At 44.0% G+C, this 22,181-nt stretch overlaps 1 protein-coding gene across 2 annotated transcripts in view; it reads right to left on the bottom strand.

The window, feature by feature from the left end:
* The window catches only part of BZW2 (basic leucine zipper and W2 domains 2), a 52,351-nt gene that overhangs the window by 5,213 nt on the left and 24,957 nt on the right, over nt 1-22,181 (bottom strand). For both annotated transcript variants that reach the window (XM_081882269.1, XM_081882270.1), the window contains exons 6-11: nt 15,093-15,228; nt 11,468-11,577; nt 9,069-9,239; nt 7,337-7,483; nt 6,706-6,844; nt 577-699 (exon numbers count right to left, since the gene is read on the bottom strand). In XM_081882269.1, coding sequence (XP_081738395.1) covers nt 577-699; nt 6,706-6,844; nt 7,337-7,483; nt 9,069-9,239; nt 11,468-11,577; nt 15,093-15,228 — 826 coding nt within the window. The remainder of the gene's footprint in view (nt 1-576; nt 700-6,705; nt 6,845-7,336; nt 7,484-9,068; nt 9,240-11,467; nt 11,578-15,092; nt 15,229-22,181) is intronic.

Below are 22,181 nucleotides of genomic sequence, written 5' to 3'. Positions count from 1 at the left end.
AGTTCTGTAATTAATGATGGAAAGAGCGCTGTTATCTATGAAGGCGATGATATATGGAAACCATCTCGATTTGAGGATTGGAAGAACGGAAAAATTCACACAGGATTATTATTGGTGTTTATCGGCTTAAGGAGACTATCAGAAGAGATCATAAAGAAAAAAGAGAAAATATATGAACAAGAGGTGATGTGGAAACAGCAAGATAAGACTGGATAGAATTATGAACTTTGTTTGGACTGATTTGGACATTAACGCAGTAGCAAGAAGATGATCAGAATCCCCCTTTGGATCTTGAAATATGGGTCCCCTCAACAAAATTTAAAATTCGGCTTTGTAATTCAGAATTTATGTGATGTGATTTGATTTGATTTGATTTGATTTGATTGGCCGGTTAATAATTTTTTATTTTTTTTTAAAGAAAGTTGTCCATGAGGGAATGTGGCCCTTGGGCTGAAAAAAAGTTCCTCATCCCTGATGTAAGTCTTGATCCCATTGCAGAACCAAGTAGATGTTTCCTTAATATCCCAGATATACCAAGAAAAAGGAGGAGGAGGAGGAGGAGGAGGAGAACCTTACCTTCTTCAGCGTTTTGTAGCCACTCAACGAACTTCTTCATCTGGTCAAGGAAGACACTTTTGCCTTTGGCAACATGTGCCTCTTTGTACCACTTCAGGATGGCTTCTTCGCTTAGGACATCAGCTGCAATTCAAAACCAGGGAGTATACAGTTAAGAAGTGTTTCTGGGCAGAGAATTAGCACACACAAACCCTAAAACTGCTGCTTTTTGGTGGTTTTTTTTTTTAAAAAAAAGGGCTTTAATGTGACTACACCACTTCAATCATCAGCAAAGCCTGACAGGAGGGGATGCAGCTGGAAAGTGAGAAACAAGGGAGACTTAACTGCACCGCTAGTATTCAGTGATCAAGCACTTAAAATAATTTCACGTTACATAAAATTGCTTCCTCCATTTCTGGTTAAAACGTTAACGATCTGCAGCACGTCAGCCATGCCACCAAGAGGAAGGCCAGTTGCCCACCTGGTGTTGCCTATTCATTCTACATCAAGGGCAAAGATGGCCATCTCTGTGGGAGCCATCTGGTGTCTATAGTCTAAACATGGATTTTTTGTTTCAGGTTGCCATGGAAAGTAAGCTGCAGCAGAGCATCAGAAAAGCCCTGCTGGGTCTGACCAAGGTTGTATCTAGCCCAGCATTTCTGTTCTCACACAAGCAGAACGGAAGCACAGCAGCACTCTCCCACTCATGAGAATTCAGAGGCAGGCTGCTCCAAAACAAGAGGAAATCATGGAATCGTAGAGTTGGGTGGGACCATGAACATCATCTAGTCCAACCCCCTGCAATGCAGGAATCTTTTGCCCAACATGGGGCTCAAACTCATGACCTTCAGACTAAGAGTCTCACACTCTATTGACTGAACTATCTCTCATACTAAATATAATATTAAATGTACCGTATTTTTCGCCCTATAGGACGCACCTAGATTTTTTTGGGGGGGGAATAAAGGGAAAAAAATATTTCCCCCCCCCAGGCGCGGGGCTGGGGCGGGGGAAGCCCGAGCTTCCCCCTCCCCCAGCCCCCAGAACGGGACCCAGAGCCATGCCGAAGCTGCGTGCAGCTTTGGCATCGCTCTGGGAGCTTGCGGGGCTGGAGGAGGGGGAAGCCCTCCGCCAGCCTTCTAACCAAGTTGGAGGACAGCGGGAGAGGCGCGCTGCGCCTCTCCTGCTGTCCCCCGAGTTTGCGGGGCTGGCAACGGGGAGGAGCAGGCTTCTCCCCCCCACCAGCCTTCTAACCAAGTCGGGGGACAGCAGGAAAGGCGCGCTGCGCCTCCCGCTGTCCCCCGAGTTTGTGGGGCTAGTGGTGGGGCTCTCCTGAAGCCCTAACCTCTCTTGCTCTCCAGGCTTCAGCGAAAGCCTGCATTCGCCCCATAGGACGCACACACATTTCCCCTTCATTTTTGTAGGGGAAAAAGTGCGTCCTATAGGGCGAAAAATACGGTAGGCAACATGACTAGTAACCACTGGCAGCCTCATTAATTTACAACTGTCCTAGGTTGGTGACCATCATGACATCTTGTGGTAGTGAGTCCCAGAGTTTAGACATTAGGAATGTAGGGAATTGTCTAATACCAAGCCACCCTATTGGCTCCATCGAGATCAGTATCGTCTACAACGACTGGCAGCCGTTCTCCACAGTTTCAGGCAGGAAGTTTGCTCTAGCCCTAATTGGAAATGCCAGGGATTGAACACAGAACCTTTTACATGCAAGGCTGAAGCTCTACATCTGAGCTACAGGGACTATTCATCTCCAATGGTTGACCTGGGTCCTAGCATTAGGAGAGGGAGAAAAACTTCTCTCTACCTACTTAGTTTAGGCCATGCATAATTTTATACACCTCTATTGTATCACCCCTTAGTTTTCTTTCTTTTTAAAAAAATTAAAAATCATGCAGTGTTGTAACATATCCTCAAAGTGGAGCTGCCCCAGTCCCTTTACTGTTTTGGTTGCCCTTTCCATGCTCTAAGTCAGGCATCCCCAAACTTGTCCCTCCAGCTGTTTTGCAACTACAACTCCCATCATCCTTAGCTAATAGCACCAGTGGTCTGAGATGATGGGAATTGTAGTCCCAAAACAGCTGGAGGGCCAAGTTTGGGAATGCCTGCAGGGATCTATCTTCCAAAGATTCCCACAACCATTTTAGAAAGCTGGTCAAATTTTCACTGACTGTGGTAAGGAACTCTATAGGTCCAGGGCTGCTTTGGTACACTCTGCCAGAATTCCGTCACAGAAGCAGTTTCCACATGAGGCTTTTCATGAATCTCACATGAAAACTTACACATGTGTCGTTTATTGTTTGCAGAGGCCAATCACTGATGCTTGCAGAGAAAATCCAATGACATCATCATCCTTATATGGGATTTACCAACTTTGACACAGCAGAGACTTCTGTATAACTGAAGTAACTTGAAGACTGGGCCCACCAGATGCTACTGGGCTCCAACTCTGATCATCCTTTGCCATTGGCAGTGCTGGTTGGGACTGATGGGAGTTGGAGTCCAACAGCATCAGGAAGGCCACAAGTTCCCCAGCCCTGCTGTAAGCCAACATCATCTGTTCCCAGAACAAACTAATTAAACAGCCATTTCTTGATTTTATTTTCCTTTTAAGGCTCGCTGCACTTATTCTGTGAATAGCTTCGTCACATTTGTTTTATGTTGTGCTGTAATAATCATATGCATTGGCTTTAAACTGGAATCAACAGTAATCCCAGTTCTTTGCACAGCAGACCCCCACAGCAAAGGCAGCCTCTCCTGCACTCCCATGTCTTATGAGACCCTGTGAGAGTTCCCACTGTCTCATGAGAGCTCTGGAGTGTGTGGAATAGCAATGCATTGAAAAGCACTGGCTACCCAGAGAGCTGCCTTATGGTTTCAAGCAGAAGACAGCGAACCGCAAAAGGGTGTTGTTACCCTAGGATGATTTGGGGGTATTGGGTTGGGATGAGGAACCCATGGCTCTGCAGCTGTTGTCGGACCCCCGCTCCCATCAACCTCAGATGCTCAAAGGTTACAGGAGTTATGGTTCAACATCTGGTGAGGAAGTTCCTGAAACAGGGACAGAAACTCTTCAATGTTGCAGGTCCTGAAGAACGGATTCAGCTTCACTTAATAAGGCCATTTTACACACGTTTTCCTGACTTGGCTAGGAAGCCTCTCAGCTAATCTCACATGCCCACTGGGACATTGTAATTAACTGCAAGACAAATGTCAACCAGTATTCTGTGTTGGGTTCTGTTCAGATCACTTAGTGCTTATTTTATGTACTGCTTGAAGTCCTACTGACTGCAAAAAATTGCAGGCAGGTGCTAAAACTGACTTGGATCCCTCATCTGGTCGCTGCCGGGGACTGGAATCCATTTAGGTAGCTAGAGCTTTCTGAAGGAGACAATAGAACTTGTAAAAGGAAAAAACAGGGATCACATGGAAGTGGGAAAGAACTGTCTTCCTTATGCACAACCTGCTTAAGAGTCAAAAGAGAATGAAGGGACCTTGAACAGGCCTTGAACAAACACAGAAAAATAGACTGAACGAGTCACCAGTGTGAATTAAAAGGTCAAGTGAATTTTCCTTTAATCTCGAGAAAGACAACTTGTAATTTATTCATGCCTTCAGTAGTTCCCAAAAAATATAATACTCTCTTGTCAGAGAGTTGCTCAATTAAGCAATCATGCAGGACAGGGTGCACTTAATCATACCCCTAGGTTGCTTTCTGAAGTACAAGGAACACCAGAGGGGGGGATTTATAGTTAGCTATTTATGATTAAAAATGATTAAGATGACATTTTAAATGCTGCCGCAATTTTAGCTGAGCAGTTGTGGGAAGTGTAGCTCCCCCGTTGCTGCCCCAAGTGATGTCAGTCTGAGCAAAGCCCATGAAGCAATTCGTGGCGACATTCCCGGTGGCTGGAACCAATTCTAACCACCCACTCCTTAGGCCCTAGGGGACTGTTATAGACACAAGGAGCAAAGGCCTGCACACATAATAATAATAATAATAATAATAATAATAATAATAATAATAATAATAATAATAATAATAATTTATTTATATCCCGCCCTCCCCAGCCGAAGCCGGGCTCAGGGCGGCTAACAACAATAAAACAGTACAAAAGTACAGCACAAACCAACACTCTAAAATCATTCATTATAAAATAATGCCTTTAGGGGAATCTGCAAGGCAACAGATAGCTCCTGTTTTGCAAATCTGGGATGTAATCAATTTTTAAAAAATGAACGTAAAATTAATTGATATCATATGTCTGGTGGACAAGAGTCAGGGGCACTGGGTTAGTTGGCAAGATATCTCCAGTTAAATCGAACACATGGCAGTTGACCATGTGATGCAAGGACATCTTTTGGATAGTTGTAGTTCTGCAGGAGTGGCCTTACGGATCAGGGTTTGGTCTGATGATATGCATCAGCCATTGCCAACTTGGTGACTTCCAGATGTTTTGGACTACAACTCCCATCAGCCCCATCCAGCACAGTCACAATAGTAGCAGTTGTAGTCCAAAATGTCCAAGGGACATCAAATTGGCAAAGGCTTGAGGGACATTCATTATATTTACAATATGAGAACAACCTGCTGGATCTGACCAAGGGCCCATCTAGTCTAGCTTCCTACTCTCATAATGGCCAACCAGATGCCTTTGAGAAGACCATAAGCAAAGCCCAAGCACAAGACCACTCTCCAGCAACTGGTATTCAGAAGAATTTGCAAGCTGCGACCATTGCTTTTGAAGTGGCCCGGTGTCTGTCCTCACTAGAGTCTTCATTCCCCCTCCATTTTGTCAAGGGCTGCTTGAGTGTTGTCTTTTTTAGCTACATCAGTGAGTGAGAAGGCGGCTCAACAACTTCCAGCTGCCAGACCCAAATGCCTCGGTCTACTGTTGTCATTATGGCACTACAATCAATGCAAACAAGGAGCATTATGAAACTTCCCTGCTGAAGACTTTTCCACCTCCTTCCACTATTTATAGCAACAATGTCATACTATACTCTTAACACCTTGCAAAAGAAAGACAGATAGTCTCTATGACAACAAGCCACGGACCCATTCCCTTATATAAAAGGAAAATGGAGGGGTGGGGGTGGGGGTGGGGATTTGACAGCTTAGCTAAAGAATTGGAAGTGCCTTCCTGGATCTTCCTGAACAAAGAGATAGAATGAGAGATGTGCTGTTAATTGAAATTTCCAAGGAAAGCTATTTAGAGTCTGTTAAGGTGTAGGATCTGTGTTTAGCAAGCGCTTTCAGTAGAGACACAATTGAAGAGATGCTCAGCCCCCAGTTAAGAGTCGACAGCCCCAAGCTACCGATTACAAACCCTCCCCAAAGCCTGCTTCTGGCCTTCTGCAGCCCTCAAGGCAATGGCTCTCCTTATCTCCAGGAAGCCTATCATGTGAATGGAGCATAGATCATTGAATGAAAATTGCTTCTCAAATCCTGCACTGCTCCTTAAACTGAGCAATAAAGAGGGGGAGAAGCTAACAAGGAAATGCAAAAGAAGGGGGCAAATTAGGGCACACAACTCTCCTTTACTGGAAAGCGGGAATATGTGAAGTTGAAGAGGATGCAGCAAGAAACAGCAGGCTCCTTCTGGATGGGGCAAGGCTGTGGGTCAGATGAAGAGCAACCACCTTGCACGCAGAAGGTCCCATGTTTGATTTCTGACATCTCCGGCTAAGGCTGGGAGAGAAGCCTCTCTGAAACCCTAGAGATGCGCTGCCGGTCCAGCCCAGTATAAGGCAGCTTCTTGTGTTCCTATGTAACAATTCCAGAGGACAAGTTCCAGGTTTAGATGCGCCTGTATTTCATTGCACTGCAAGCTAAAGCAGTATCACCAGACATCTCTTAAATGGGAAGTATTACAGCACAATAACACTGGAGCTGCAGCAATTCACAGGGCAGGAAGATGCAGGCCAGCCCGCAACTTAGCAGCAATCCTGGCACATTCAGCTTTTATAGAACATAAAGAGAAAAACAGGCAGCGGACACATCCTTTCATGTGCCTCATGCTAACCCTATTGGAGTCCTGATGTTTTAACTCGGAACCCTCTTTAAACATTTTATGTAAATTGAATAATGGAAAAAGGAAGGAAGGGAGGAAGGAAAGAGGTATGGTCAAATACCTTTATAAAAGAGCACCACAATCTTCTGAAAGGCTTTCATAAAGTGGATGTTATCATAACAGTACTCCTGAACCTTCTGGAGAAGGATCAGCTCTGATTGGCCCTGGGTGCTGAATACAGCCAGTAAAGGTGCATATTGCTAAAACAACCAGAGAAGAAATTAAGTTATTCTTTCATAGGCTAATACAGAAGAGAGTGTTATGTTTTGCTGCAAAACAACAACCACCACCACTCCCCAGGATATTCTTTTAAGGGTGTGGGCATGCAGAGTATTATCATCTGCAAAACACACCAGTGGGATATTCACTCTGGATAACCTGTCTGTTGCATGCCTGCAGTTATCCAGTAAACTGATTTACAATGAGCTGCTCTCATAGAGCCTTGAGTGAATAAACCTGGGAGCTCTCCATGCTCCTCCTATTTTGAATAGGCCTGCAGGCTTTGAGAGGATGAGATCTATCACTGCGACCAGCGCATAATGCTAGCCTTCCTTGTCAATGCAAAGCAAGCTTTCTATTGGATGCGCATCTCCTGTCTTTGACAGCCATGCACACACATGTGCTGGGACTGCTGCACAAAAAGGGATCCAACCCTCCGTTCTTACTGTACAAGCCAGCCATCACTTGCACACCTTCAGATGTTTCAGTGCTTGCTCCGCGACCAGCTCTTCTTTCTTGTTCCATTCAACAGCGTTCATTATGCAGGTCCACAGGAGTCCAATCACAGCTGGTTCTGGCAGGTCGTTCCTCTTCATTTCTTCTTTTACATAAAGCACCATCTGCAGTGGAAGATTTTATTTTTTTAAAAAAGAAGAATAAACTGAAGCCGTTCTCTTAAGTCACACCTCCTGTCTGCTGCAAAACTCCCTCTCAATGATTTTATTTGCAGGGCTGGATGAGTAATAAAAGAAAACATGTCTTATATTTAATATGAGTTGCTGATTTGGTTCAAATGCCAATGTTTAGCGAGAACACTCAGGCCAGGGATTCATTCAAGAGTATAAATTTTAAAGAGGGTGCACTGCACCTCACCATGCCGCAAGTGAGCATTTGTACTAGGATACTGTCAACACACCATATGGGGAGTAAAAATAATTCTCCTGGCAGCCACTAGAGGACAGCCACCACACTGGAAAAATAACAGCAAGCAGCACTTCTCCCAAAAAACTGTTCCATTTGGCAAGGCTGAGGCGGCTGTACTGCTTTCTGCTCAACCAGAGCAGTGCCAGCCTACAAGGTGGCCTATAATAAAATGTTGCTATTGTTCTTGTCATGAAATTCCTCTGAATACCGTTCCAGAGCAGAACTCCCGATGTTTAGTTAGCAGAGTAAAGACTTAAACACGTTGCAGGATTTCCCCCAAAATAGACCAGAGGCAATTGTACTTCATCCAGCAGAGCTTTACTGCTACTGAAGGCAAATGAGCATAATGGTCACAAATCCAATACATTCAGGATTGGCACTGTCCATAAGAAATTCAGTTGCAGCAGACTTTAAATGTAAACTTACAATACCTTATAATAAGACTAAACCAGGCATAGGCAAACTCCAGCCCTCCAGATGTTTGGGATTATAATTCCCCTCATCCCTAGCTAACAGGACCAATGGTCAGTGATGATGGGAATTGTAGTCCCAAACATCTGGAGGGCCGGAGTTTGCCTATGCCTGGACTAAACCTTAACACTATAAGCATACTATGTACAAAACACCACACCAGAAGGAAAGAGAGACAGAAAGAGAAAGTGTGAAACTCAGGCTCCTTCTGGCCTTACTTTTATAGTCAGCATGACCTTGACAGAAAGAGATAACAGAACCAGTTTAAACCAGCTGTACTCAGCTTCTCTCAAGGAATAACCCAAACGTCATGAACCTTCTGCTTGTTTCTTTCACACAGAGAAGTTTCCAGTACCCTGTCTACACATCAGATCAATACTTTCTGCACTAAGAAATGCAAACTGACAATTCTCATGCCACAGAAAGGAATGATGCTCTCTTGGCAACGGCTCAGCATCAACAGCTGCTTCTATATGTGACAACATACCTTCCCCCAGAGTCAAGCAGCTAAAAGAAGCACCTAAAATGTTTCTAGCCACTTCCAAAGTCTGCATTCTGAATTCAGAAAGTGCGTCTCTCTCTCACACACACAAAGTTTGCCACAGTCTTTGCCAAACTAGTGACCTCCAATTTTTTGAATCACAACTCCCATCAGCCCCTATCTGATGCATGCACTTACAGAATATATTTTTAATAGGCACACCAGGTAGCTATCCCTTTCTTGATAACTCAGTATTGCATCCTCTTTTGCAATCAGCATTCTTTTAATCCCCCCCCTTTGTTTGTTCTAGTTTGAAAAGCTTTCCCCACCTCTTTAATTGGGCATTCCTGAGAAAGGCGCTCCTGAAGCTCTTTCTGTAGTTCTTTCCGAGTCCCCAGCGACTGCTGGACCCGGAGGAAATCTGACAACTCCTTAAGGCCAGCATCAGTGAAATACTTGGCAAAATGTTCCACATTCTGCCGGTTGGGTGGAAACAGTTCCTGGAAGGAGGAGGAAATTCACTTACTTTTTGCAAAACCACGTAAAATAGATGTAGATGTAAGGCAAGGGTATTTATACAAAAGAGAAATGCAGAACCTCTTAGTAACTTGCAAAAAAGCAGAAGCAGTGCAAGGAGGCCATTTACTACAGTCATACCTCGGGTTGCGAACACTGTGGGTTGCGCGTTTTCGGGTTGTGGACCGTGCCCAACCTGGAAGTACCAGAACAGGTTACTTCCAGGTTTTGGTGCTTGTGCATGTGCAGAAGCACAAAATGATGTCACACGCATGCACAGAAGCGCCGAATCGCGTCACGCACATGTGCAGACGCCAGTGGCGTAGCGTGGGGGGTGCCAGGGGTGCCGGCCGCACCGGGCGCAACTTGGGCAGGGGCGCACTCGCACTAGCAGCTCTCTGCCCCTACTAAAATCCACTGGTTAGGGAGCCCGCGCTCGCTCGGCTTGGCGAGGAGGTCGCAGAAGGGGGAGAGCAAAGCCTTCTGCCGCTGGCAAAAAAAGGAGAGGAAGCCGGGCGGGCGGGCGGGCTGGCTGGCTCGCGGGGGTCTGGCTGCGCCTGCTGCTGCCGTTGCCGCTGCTGCCGGGCTTTGACAGCTTGGCGAAGCGGAGGGAGAGGTAATTGCGTGTCTCTTTCCACTGGCCGCCTGGGTAGTGAGCCGAGCGGAGCAGGGAGTCTGGCGAGGGGGCGGGAAGAGACTTTCCCCCCTTTTTCCCACCTCGCCTGGTCAAAAAGGAGAGCGGAGTCTCCTCAGGGTGCCCTCAGGCAGGGCAGGGCAAGGCAAGCAGAGCGAGGAGGAGAGAGAGGGGAAGGGGGGGGAGCAGCCAGGAAACGACGCGGTGTGGAGGGGGAATCAATTAAGGAGAGAAGCCTCGCTGCTGCTGCTGCTTGGGAGAGTAAATTACTGTACTTGCCTTGCCCCGGGTGCTGATAACCCACGCTACGCCGCTGGCAGACGCAGCACTTCAGGCTGCGAACACTGCGGGTTGTGAACGTGCCTCCTGCACAGATCACGTTCGCAACCCGAGATATGACTGTACCTAGTCGGCAAATGGATCTGTGCATGTTTCCTGCTTGGCAGGGGGTTGGACTCGATGGCCCTTGTGGTCTCTTCCAACTCTATGATTCTATGATTCTATGTAAGTGGCAAAGCATTCCTGGTAGCTCCTTGCAAGGCTCCAGAGATTGCACATTTCCTTAAAATCACCCAAAGGAATGAGATTGGTTTAAAAAGAAGAGACTTAGCTAAGTACACAGTCAGAGGTGACAGTGTGCAGTTCTGGCTAGGAGCCCTTTGGACGTGTTGCACTTCCCATCCTCGTGATGAAAAGGCATTCAAAATGACACCATGGAGCATGGTTGCACAAAGGCAAGGTGGCATTTCCTGTGGTTCTCTCCATGCCTTCTCGCATGAGAAAACAGAATCTGCACCAAGCACGGATGCTTCCCATAGTTCTTTTCCTCACCACAGTCAAAAGGCAAGAACTGAATATAGGAAGGTGGGGGTTTCTTTGTTTTTGTTTTTAAAAGTGTAGTCTTTGCAAAGGCAGTTTACAATTTTGAGATATTCCCTTAGTATTAAGAAGTTGGTTATTTGAGTATTTGCCCTAAGGTCACATGACCTAGGCAGTTCCAAAGGCCTAGTTGTCGTTACAGTGGCTTGCATTAGAGGCTCTGGAGAATAAAGCTGTTTTCAAGTCAGTCTTCAACCCTCTTGTCTGTTTGTAGCAGGGATGCCAACTTGGGCCCCAAGTTATGGATGCTCAATGGCACCCATGATGTAACATGATGTTGTGATGTCATGACGTGATGTTACATCAACGTGCTGCAGCAGTGCTTCTGAGACCTGGCAGGGCCTCAGACGTGATCTCTGAGGCCTTCTGTAGCCTTGGAGATCACGTACAAGGCCTCACGAGACTTCTGACATGACTACAGACTTGTACTTGGCCTTGGGGGCCCAACGCGACTTTCGGTAGATACCGGAAGTTGCATTGCGGAGCCCACATTGTGGGTGCTGAGCACCCCAAAAAATCTTTGTAGATGTCCAGGACCCCCCCTATAGCTGGCACCTATGGTTTGTAGGGTATGAATCATTACGGTACTGAAGTCATCAATTGTATTTCTTAAGGCAGGATCCAACCTGTATACACAATTGGAGATCTTACATCCATTTCGCAATGCCCCAGGCAAACATTAGGAAAGGAAATACTTACTAGCAACCTCTTGTCTAAGTTAGCTTTTCTTAAAGCGGAGGTGACTGAATTGGCATCCTTCTCGAGCATCCATGCTTTAAACAATTTGACAGCGAAAGAGGCTGCAATACCTAGAAGAGAAGCGGGGGTACTCAAAAGTACATCTTGCTAATACAGTCATATTTAGAAGGATCTTGCAACAATCATTGAATCTGAAGCAATAATATTAATGATGGGACTGACACAGATTGCAGGCAGAAGTTATACCAATGAGAAGCTGCTTCACAGATTTATGGAACTCTATTACAGCTACCTGCCGCGTGTACCTACTACAGTAAAACCGTAATGTCGGGAATGTAGGCAACACAGGGCTGGAAGGCAAGGCCAGCTGGGCCTCTGCTGTGTTTCCATGGAGATTTTGATGCCTCTCTTGCTGCCTATGTTTAGGAGTGCGGCTAAAACTTTTTAATCAGGTTTCTGAGCCCTCTTGGATATATCTGTCCATATTGTAATTCAAGAGATAGGGCTACATCTTACACCGTCTACAGCAGCAGTAGGGAACCTTTCCAGCTCAGAAGTCCCATTTCAAAGTGCTCCTTTACCCTGTGCTTTTGAGGATCTGACAGTCAGCTGATGGCTAGGACTTCAGAAGCCCTTTTCAAAGCAAAGGGAAAGAGAGCACTCTGAGAGGTGCTTCTGAAGGCATCTTGGAGGTTTAAAGAGTGGTGTAAGGAGGGAGAAGTGGTCTCCATTTTTTTTTAAAAGGAATTATTACCAGAGTTGCATTTCAGAGGAGGGAAACTGAGCAATAAAGATAAGAAAAGCTAGAAAGGAGGTGTAAAATGGGCTAATTAGGGCACATAAACCTCTTTTACTGGAAAGTGGGAGTAGAGAAAATGTAAAAGAGGATGGGGCAAGAAACAGCAGGCTCCTTCCAGATGGGGAAAGAGTGTAGCTCAGGAGAAAGCATCTGCTTTGCATGCAGAGGGACCTAGGTAGATACGACTGGGAGAGACCCATCTGAAACCCTAGAGAGCCATTGCCAGTCATTGTAGATAATACTGAGCTAAGTGGAACAAATGGTCTAACTCAGTTGAAAAGCTGGGTGATTCAGGACAAATGGGGGGCATACCAGGCCTAATTTGGCCTAATTTGGCCTGCAGCCTAGGGGGTTCCATACCTCTATAGTTACACAGGACTACATTACATATGACAAGAATGTAGGTGCACCTCTGTGGAGATGGAGTTCCACAGCTTGAGAGCTGTCATGGAGAATGCCCTCTCCCAGGCCACCACCCCTCAAACTTCTGAGAGTGGTGGAACTACCAAACGGGCACCCTCCATTGATCTTAGTGCCCAAGATGGTCTGAAGTGAAGGGTGTGGTCTTTCAGGTATTTGGAGCCCGAGTCATTTAGGGCTTTAAACACCAAGGTGAGCACCTTGAATTAGGCCAGGAAGTGAACAGGCAAACCAAGCAGGTGTGTTGAACTAGAGGTTATACGAGATCTAAATGCAACCCCAGCCAGCAATCTTGGCTGCTGCATTTTGTACCAAGGTTTGACTAAGTCAGGCCTTTATTGAGCATTTATTTTTATTCTTTGCAGGGAGGTTATACGACAATGAGCATTCACCACAAATTCATCCTGATTTGCTTGTGTGGTGTTATATATGTTCCCATTAATCATTTATTCATCTCTCACTTTGCATTCCCCACTCACGTTCCTAAGCTCTTTTAGAAAAAGAAAATGCCTGTTTCTTTTTCAAAGGTGTTTTCCCCTTCCTCTAGGGCAACAGAGCACTTTAATTGCACAAACCTACATTTCTGGTCTTTGCTTGAATCTCTCCCACAGAATACCGACAGTCTGGAGGCAACCCTAAATATTTGGGTGGCCAAATGTCTCTTATTCCAGAACACAATGAGGAAAAGGAAAGAGAACGGTTTGTCTTATTTGGGCAAATGTCGCTACAAGCAGTTGAGTTACCATGGATATAATCTGTTGAGAATTACTAAAATGAACTTCGCTATTATGGCGTACTTTGAGTCTTTTCTATATACAAAAGTGGCACGAAGCACAACAAAAAGCTATACTGAAAATGCAATGCTTTATTTTGGTTCTTTAAACTGGAAGTGGCTTTTAATTTAGCTGAATACCTCACACTGCAAGCATGCCTGCACACAGTATTAAGTCTAAGGTCCTATGCGCACATGCAGAAATCAATTTCCAAGTCAACCTGCTTAAGAACAGGGTGCAAGACTAATGATACCAGAAGTTTTTAGTTGCAGCCCCATTCCCTCCCACATCCACAATGAAATGAATGCATTCAACCCCAGACACTGGGGAGCAGGAAAGAGGTATAAATTGCTCACAGCAGTCAGTGGAACATATGCAAACCAGTCTCTTCTGCACATGCCCGAGTGATTTTTAGTCTACCGTCAGCTTTGAAATCATAAACACACCGAGCAGAAACTTGTGTCCAAACAGTCATGCTAGGTTTCTATTATGTGCACCAGGAAGCTTCGATTCAGATCAATCCTGTCTTCAAAGCGAGTGGGGACAAATCACTATGCCAGCAGGTTATTTGGGTAGCTCAGTTGTGGCTCCAGTGAGAAAAGGACAGGCTGAAGATCAGAGCTTTCTAGCAATATCCAGCTGATCCCTGCAGGATCATGGTCCTCTGCAGATACTATCTCATCAGGAGGTCTGAGTCATTAGTGTGGCTGCAGCTACCCTTTCAAACTCCCTCCCATTACATATCAGAGGGGCACTTTGGCACATGGGCAGTAGAATTCTACCCTGCATCAATGCTGTCCTTCTGCTTAAAATCACCCCTTTAAAAGATGCTATTTGCCCCTAAAAGTCTTCAGGGAGAAGCATGAATTCTTACTGAACAGTCAGCAAGCAGGGAAAGATTAAACCAGGCATGTTCAAAGTCTGTTTTGGGGGCCTAATCCGGCCTCTGTGGCAGTTTACTTCCTGGGGTAAAATCCTAAAAAAACCTTGGCAACTTCAATCCTCAAAAAATGTCAACAACTTCGGTTGGCCCTTTAGTCGGCCCCCACGGCCCTTCACTTCATCAAATCTGGTCCTCTTTGAAAAAAAGTTTGGACGCCACTGGGTTAAACCCTCTCTTCCCCTGTAGCGCTGATCTGTGTTGCCCCTGTGTCCCCAACCACCTCTGTTTTTTAATAAGAAAGGTGGTAATGTGGCCAGTTCTAAGCATGCTATTAAAATACGCAGATACTGTAATATAGTTTGGGCCTTAGGCTAAGGCATTAAAGGCTGCTCCTTTGAAATATCCATTTCCTTACTTTTCCTCTACTGATGAGACGTCTCTTTTTGCATATACAAAAGGTGCAAAAATGCCATTTGTTTGTTGTGAACAAGGTGATAGTTGGAATACCAAAAAAAAATCCCATGAAGGCAATATTTGCCGATCGCAAAAAAATAGTACAATGAATACCCAAACCATCTTAATTTCTAAATGCATGAAACAATAAGCTTCTCATATCTCAAGACATTTCGAAAATTAGGCCACGGAGGAAGAGCTTTTCGAGCGAGAACATTCTATGGCCTCAGGTCCCTGGTGTTGGAAAACGATGACTCCAACCTAATCCAAGAGAAGGTAAGGAAAAAAGAAAATTACCTTCTTTGACAATGTTGTCAGTGAAAAGGCTTGTTAAAATGGTCGCAGGAAGTGTCCCGTTGGCTAGCAAGATTCCAGTGAGCATTGCCAGCTTTGTCTGCTCTGTTTCAGAAAAGGCTTTAAGGAACAACAGGAGCTGTAAAACAAGAAAGAGATGGAGTTTTTGAAGCAATGAAACTATTATGCCACCCTACTTCAACACACACCAGCATGGAATGCCTTTTTCTGCACAGATCTATTGATGTGACAGGTAATCCTATAAATATCATTTATCAAAACTTTGCCTAAGGTTCTGAAATGCTTACCACTGGGTCAGAACCAGGGGCCTAAAAACAGGCCTGACTTATGATTGATGTCAGTAAAAAGGAAACAACCCTTTTGCTATCAATATGTGCCTTTCATTCAAGTACCCGCACGTAGCCTCTGCATAGCTAGGAATTAGGGCTTCCATGAAGGGTTGCATTTTCATTGGAGAAATGTTGGAAGGTATAGGACGTCCCATTCCATAATGATAATTTTACTATTTATACACCACACATCTCACTGGCTTGCCCCAGCCACTCTGGGCAGCTTCCAACATATATAAAAGCATAATAAAACATTAAACATTTTTTTAAAAAAACTTCTCTATACTGTACAATGGTACCTTGGGTTACAGACACTTCAGGTTACAGACTCTGCTAATCCAGAAATAGTACCTCAGGTTAAGAACTTTACCTCAGGATGAGAACAGAAATCACACGCCAGTAGCGTGGCGGCAACAAGAGGCCCCATTAGCCAAAGTGGTACCTCAGGTTAAGAATAGTTTCAGGTTAAGAAAGGACCTCTGGAACGAATTAAGTTCTTAACCCAAGGTACCACTTTACAGGATTGCCTTCAGGCTGCTCGGGGGTCGGATAACTCCATACCCCCCAACATTTCTCCGATGAAAATAAGGACATCCTAAGGAAAAGCGGGACATTCCAGGATCAAATCAGAAACTGGGATGGCTTCTCTAAATCAGGGATGTCCGTGGAAAACAGAGACACCTTGAGGGTCTGCAAGTTTGAATTTGTAAGTTCTGCTCCCTTTAAATGGTGTTAGTTGTAATTTGTGGTGCTATTATTATTATTATTATTATATGAATTCATATACCGCCCTATACCCAGAGGTCTCAGGGCAGTTCACAGCTTTATGCTTTACAGCTGCTGTTTTATGGTTTTGTTCATTGACATTCATGATTCTGTGATTGCACTTTTAGTTTACGTAACCCACTTTGGGACCTGAGGGTGAATAGCCCGTAAGAGATACCAGAAATAAATAAATAAACAAAATCTAACCCTGAATAGCTTGAGCTGAAAGGAAAATCACTAACGAGCTGCTTTTCCTTTTTTTTTTTTTTTTTTTTTTTGCCAATTGCCTGGAAACCTGAATGTTCAGTTTAAAAAGAAAAATTGAAAGCAAACATCTCGAGTGTCAGCATAGTCTTTGAACAAAATAGGTTTGAAAATAAGATGATTGTGGACAAGAAAAAAAACAAGCTTCTCTGTGAATAAGGGCTTGAAATACACAGTATTGATGGGCACCATTTAGCCCAGGAAAGGGAATGTTGTGAGAAGGACAAAGGGAAAAAGAAAAGGGTCTGGAACCCCTCAGCGATGAACCAAATATTAGCATCTTTGAGTGTATGGAAACCACTCAGAGCGAGAAACCCCTTCTCCATACAGAATGAGATGCAGGTAACTTTTAAAAGGTTCCAGTAAATATGAAGGTGCTTTCCCCCCTCTAGCAGACAATCTTCTTATAAATCAGGAATGGGGAACCTGCAGCCCTCCAGATGTTGTTGAATTTCAACTTCCATCATCACCAGCCAGTGCGGCCAATGATGATGGCCTTGGGTCTCCTGTCTCATCAGTGGACCCAGGCACATCTGGGGACAGGCTGTTTCATCAAGAGGGGTCTGCTGCACAGTCTCTTTCTTCCCCCTTCCTCCCCTTCTGAAACCTCCTTCTCCAGTGCTTCCCATACCTGGTCAGAATCCAAGTGGCTCAGAGGGAATCAACACAATGAACGAAAATGATTTGGAACGGCAAAGTGCATGTGGCAGATTTATCAAACTGTTTAATGTGCCTTTCCATAATTGCTTCCAGGTTGCAAAAAATAAATAAAAATAATGCAGAAGCTGGGAAAACACAGACACACTTGACAAAGAGGCGAGGTAGCATGCCATTCTGCTTGCCACAAAGATGAGCAGCACAGCAGAAACAAGGCCTGTGTTTCTGGCTTCAGACCACCCTGGAGCACATTTGTAATTTCATGGGATATCATTTTCCTTTGTTCAAAAGGTGTTATTTGTCCCTTACTCAACTGTTAAGCATTGCCTGAATTAGCTTATGGGGAAAATTTTCAATTCTAATTAACCCACTTAGAAACCATCAATGATCAGCTTCAAGTTGTTATTACCGCCAGCAACTTGAGGCACTGATTGCATTCAGAACTCTTCCCTGCCTACACTATTACACTTTTGGTTTCCGGCACTGTAGGGGAGGTCAGAGAACACTGGAGAGTTTCAGAATAACACTGACCTGCCACCCACAGGACTCCAATTTGTGAGCCGGTAGAAAATCACTGGTATAACTACGTGTACTACATGAAGGGAGTATGGTTTTAGGGGAAATCAGCATGCCTGATGTGCCCCAGTGCGGCACATAAACTCTTCCTTTTTTGCAGCAGGAGTATTGAGTAGCTGATTAATCAAAGCACTCTTTCTATTGCTAGGATCTCACAGGGTATGATCTGAAGGTTAATGAGGCCACCACCTTGCTAGAGCTAAAGCACGTCTGGGTCTAGCCATCAACGGTGTCTCCAAAAATTTTACACATCACTTGGGAAGACAGGCAAACTAATGTCAGTGTACTGGAGGAAGCAACGATCACCAATGTCATTGTCAAAGCAATGATTCTTCAACATAAACTTTGTTGGACCAGTAATGTGGTGCAGATGCCTGATTATCGTCTTCCAAAGCAACTACTCTATTCTGAACTTAAGAATAGAAAGCGTAATGTTTGTGGTCAACAAAAGAGGCTTAAAGACTCTCTCAAGGCAAATCTTTAAAAATGTAGTATAAACACCAACAATTGGGAAACACTGGCCTGCGAGCGCTCCAATTGGAGAACAGTCTTTACCAAAGGTGTTGTGGACTTTGAAGAAGCACGAACTCAGGGCCATTAGGAGAAACCAGCTAAGAGGAAGGCATGTTTGGCAAACCCTCACCATGATCAACTCCCGTCCAGAAACCTATGTCTCCACTGTGGAAAGACGTGTGGATCCAGAATTGGACTCCACAGTCACTTACAGACTCACTGTTAAAACCATGTTTATGGACGATAATCTTACTCAGCTATGAGGGATCGCCAAAGAAGAAGAAGAAGAGTCAGTGCCTAGATGGGATGCAGCCTTGGAACCACATGTACACCACCTTAAGTTCCATGAAAGAAGAAGGAACTAGAATGCCTGAGTGGAAGCTGATTTGTCTTTTGGAGAAAGGCTGTGGCTGTAGCGTAGGGGTAGGACATGTGTTTTCCATGTAAAAGGTCTAAGGTTCAATCCTCAACATCTCCAGGTACAACTGGGAGTATCTTCTTGCTTCAGATCCTGAAGAGCCGGTCACTGTAGACAATACCAGAAAAGTTGGACCAACGTAATTTCCTATGTTACTGCAATTTCTTTGCCTAGAATAGATTTAGTGGGTGCATGGAGGAAAGAGGGAGACAGTTCCTCTGAGTAAGAAGAAATCCTTGCACTGATGGAACAATCAATGAACTCTACACACTGCCTACAGTGACTGGCAGTGGCTCTCCAGGGTTTCAGGAAGAAGATGGAAATGCTAGTGATTGAACCTTTTGCACACAAAGGATGTGCTCCCCTAGGAAGCTACAGCCCTCTAAAACAAACTGAAAGAAGCCAAACACCCTCTAAAGGTGTTACATGTACGCCTTCCAGAGCATGGCTTAACTAATTTATTATGTTGTGAGCTTCCAGAGGCAATAACCTACTTTACGGAATGTAAATGGAGAGATGTGGAAGTCATACCATGGAGTGAGCTACAGTGAAATAACAGGAGGAGGAGTAAGACATAAACACATGATCAAATGAAGCCGCAGCTTTCTGCTGGCTAAAAGATTGGCTACTTCTCGAAGACACTGACGTACTGGACCTGGAAGGTTTTAACAATGCTTTTGGTTGGCATGCATACTTATGGTATGACAAAGTTAAGATCAATAAGGCCTTTAAGAACCATATTGTCAGGAAAGCAGTGTTTAATGTCTGGACAAAATATAAAGACTTATTGGAAAATAAAACTCCAAGGTGGCTTTCACCTCTGGAGGCTAAGGCCCGAAAAAGACCCAATATGGAGGCCAAATGGCCAAAATATTGGGAAATATTAGAAAAAGATGGAGACAATTGGAAATTGCAGAGTTTGGAGAAAATGAAGGATAAGGTGCGAGACTGGTTACATTATGCTCAGATTAAAGAAGTTTTCAAAAATGACAAAAAGTTAGGGTTCCAGGTGGAGAAATCGAAGTTAGAAACAGAATTGTTAGAACCAAAGACCAAGGTACTATGCTCTGAAGGAAAATGTAATGAAAATGATATATAGATGGTACATGACCCCAGTTAAACTTGCCAAAATATACCATTCGTCTGATAATAAATGTTGGAAATGCAGAGAAAATGAAGGAACATTCTTTCACCTCTGGTGGACATGCCCTAAGGTGAAGGCCTTCTGGGAAATGATATATAATGAGCTGAAAAAGATATTTAAGTATACCTTCACAAAGAAACCAGAGGCCTTCCTTCTGGGTATTGTTGGCCAGAAGGTGTTAAAGAAGGATCGAACATTTTTTATGTATGCAACAACGGCAGCAAGGATTCTTATTGCAAAAAACTGGAAAACTCAAGATCTACCCACACTGGAAGAGTGGCAGATGCAGCTGATGGACTATATGCAACTGGCCGAGATGACCGGCAGAATCCGTGACCTGGGAGAAGAGAAGATGGAGGAAGACTGGGAGAAATTTAAGATGTATCTACAAAAACATTGTAATTTGGTTGAATGTTAAGAAGGATGCTAGATTATAAAAAACTGGCCACCACTAAACTAGATTTAAATTTGATGATAAGTGAGACTAAAGAAAATATAAAAAATTTTTGGAAGAAGTGCTAGATTATATTTGAATGAGTGGACATGAGATTGTAAACAAGCTGATAATTTGTTTGGAAAAAATTTTTAACGATGTAAATGGGAGCGGGAGACGTGAGGGAGTCCAAAGGAGTGATGAAATTGTTGTAAAAGAAGTAAGATTGTTTATTATGTGTGCATTTATATTTAAAAACCTTAATAAATATTTATAAAAAAAAAAAACACATGATCAAAAGGAACACTGTAATCCAGATCATTTAATTAATGTTGGTCAAACTGAACACACGTACGTATATGTTATTAGGATAGCCCATATTTCCTTTCCTTCCATGGATCACATTATGGCATGATCTTGGTTGCCTAGGGCTGGATCTATACATACTCTTTAAACGTTCTTAGAATGATATTTTTGTTATCATCTAAAATGTAATGGCACCTGGTTTCTCCTTCACTTCCTTTTCTACATGGTCCACCCATTATGTTCCATCAGCCATAAGGGTTTTTAATGCAAAATCTGTCTCCCAACTTCTCTATGCTTCAAACGTCTGGTACAACAGCTTTTTTCCTAAGTTAGATGGGTTCCAGGCAAAGTTTCTCCGGTCCTTACTACAGGTCCCAAATTGTGTCCCAAATCCAATCTTATTTCTGGAAACAGGTGAATGCCCACTTTCCACCAAAGCTTGGTGGACTGCCTTGAAATACTGCCTTAAGAACTCTGTATTTGGCCTGCGGAAGGGATAACTTGTACATCTAACCAACGAGGAGTTTATCAGCGCATGGCTGAAAACTATGGCCAGAAAAGCCACCTCAACTGGACTGTTACTATCCTTTTGTATCAACTGGGCTATGATACCGCCCTTATATTCCTGAGGCAAAGACTTTGGGACATCTCAAATAGCAACCTGTGATCCAGATCCAATGTAATCTGAGGCACGATTGCAGCTGGAAACCATACAGGTACGACTTTCAGTTAGCCTCATATCTTAGGAATTTGTCTGTACCCACCTATCGGCATTTATTTACCAAAGCTAGATTAAATGTATTTCCATCGTAAGTGCTAAATGGTAGACTGAGAGGCATCCCCTACCAGAATAGGTTTTGTTTATGTTCTCAGGACATTGACTGCATGAACCATATCCTACTGCCTTGTGGGCAGTATGAGCAAGCAAGGGATCATCTGATCAAACCTTTACTAGCAAATTTGCCATGAAAATCCGATGCCTCCCATATTAAATACCTTCTGGAGGATAGGTCAAATGATATTACACTGACCATGGCAAGAAACAAAGACCATTGTGCTCTAGGCATAGCAAAATGACTACCTCGGACACTTTCACCTGTTGTTTGGTTGTTTTAACGGTATCTTATTCTGAAACTGTTTTGTGGGTCTATGGACCGCAATAAAGATATTTGATTTCTACATGGTCCACCCACTTATTTGACGGGGAGAGCTTTGCAGACCCTCTGGTGTCACATTTAAAAGAACATCATATGGCTATATGATTATCATAACCCCTTTTAAACTCATTTTTAGCATTAAAAACCATGAGTGTAGATGAGTCCTAGGTGTGGTATGCAGTGGGCACCATATGTGCACACCCTTTAATGCAGAACCTTACTTATTACTGCAGTACACAAAGCCTCAAATAAGCTCCCAGCCTGATATGTTAAAATAAACAGAGCACAGTTTGTCACAACTGTGCTAAAACACCATTAACAATCAAGAGTCCCCAGAGGATGGAGGTGGAAAGGAAAAATAGCTGCTTGAACGAGCATAAAGTGCTTTCTATGCCTGAGAGTGTATGAGTCAGTATTACTCATCACAATATTAACAGTAAAGTTAAGGTTAGGAAAGGAGAGCTGCATAACTTAAAGAGAAAATACCTTAAATATACAATTCTCATCCT

This window comes from Podarcis erhardii (genome assembly GCF_964252035.2).
Source record: "Podarcis erhardii genome assembly, chromosome: 12".
NCBI classification, from domain to species: domain Eukaryota; kingdom Metazoa; phylum Chordata; class Lepidosauria; order Squamata; family Lacertidae; genus Podarcis; species Podarcis erhardii.
The sequence above is the reverse complement of the archived record's forward strand: the minus strand, read 5'-3'. Positions and strand labels throughout refer to the sequence as shown.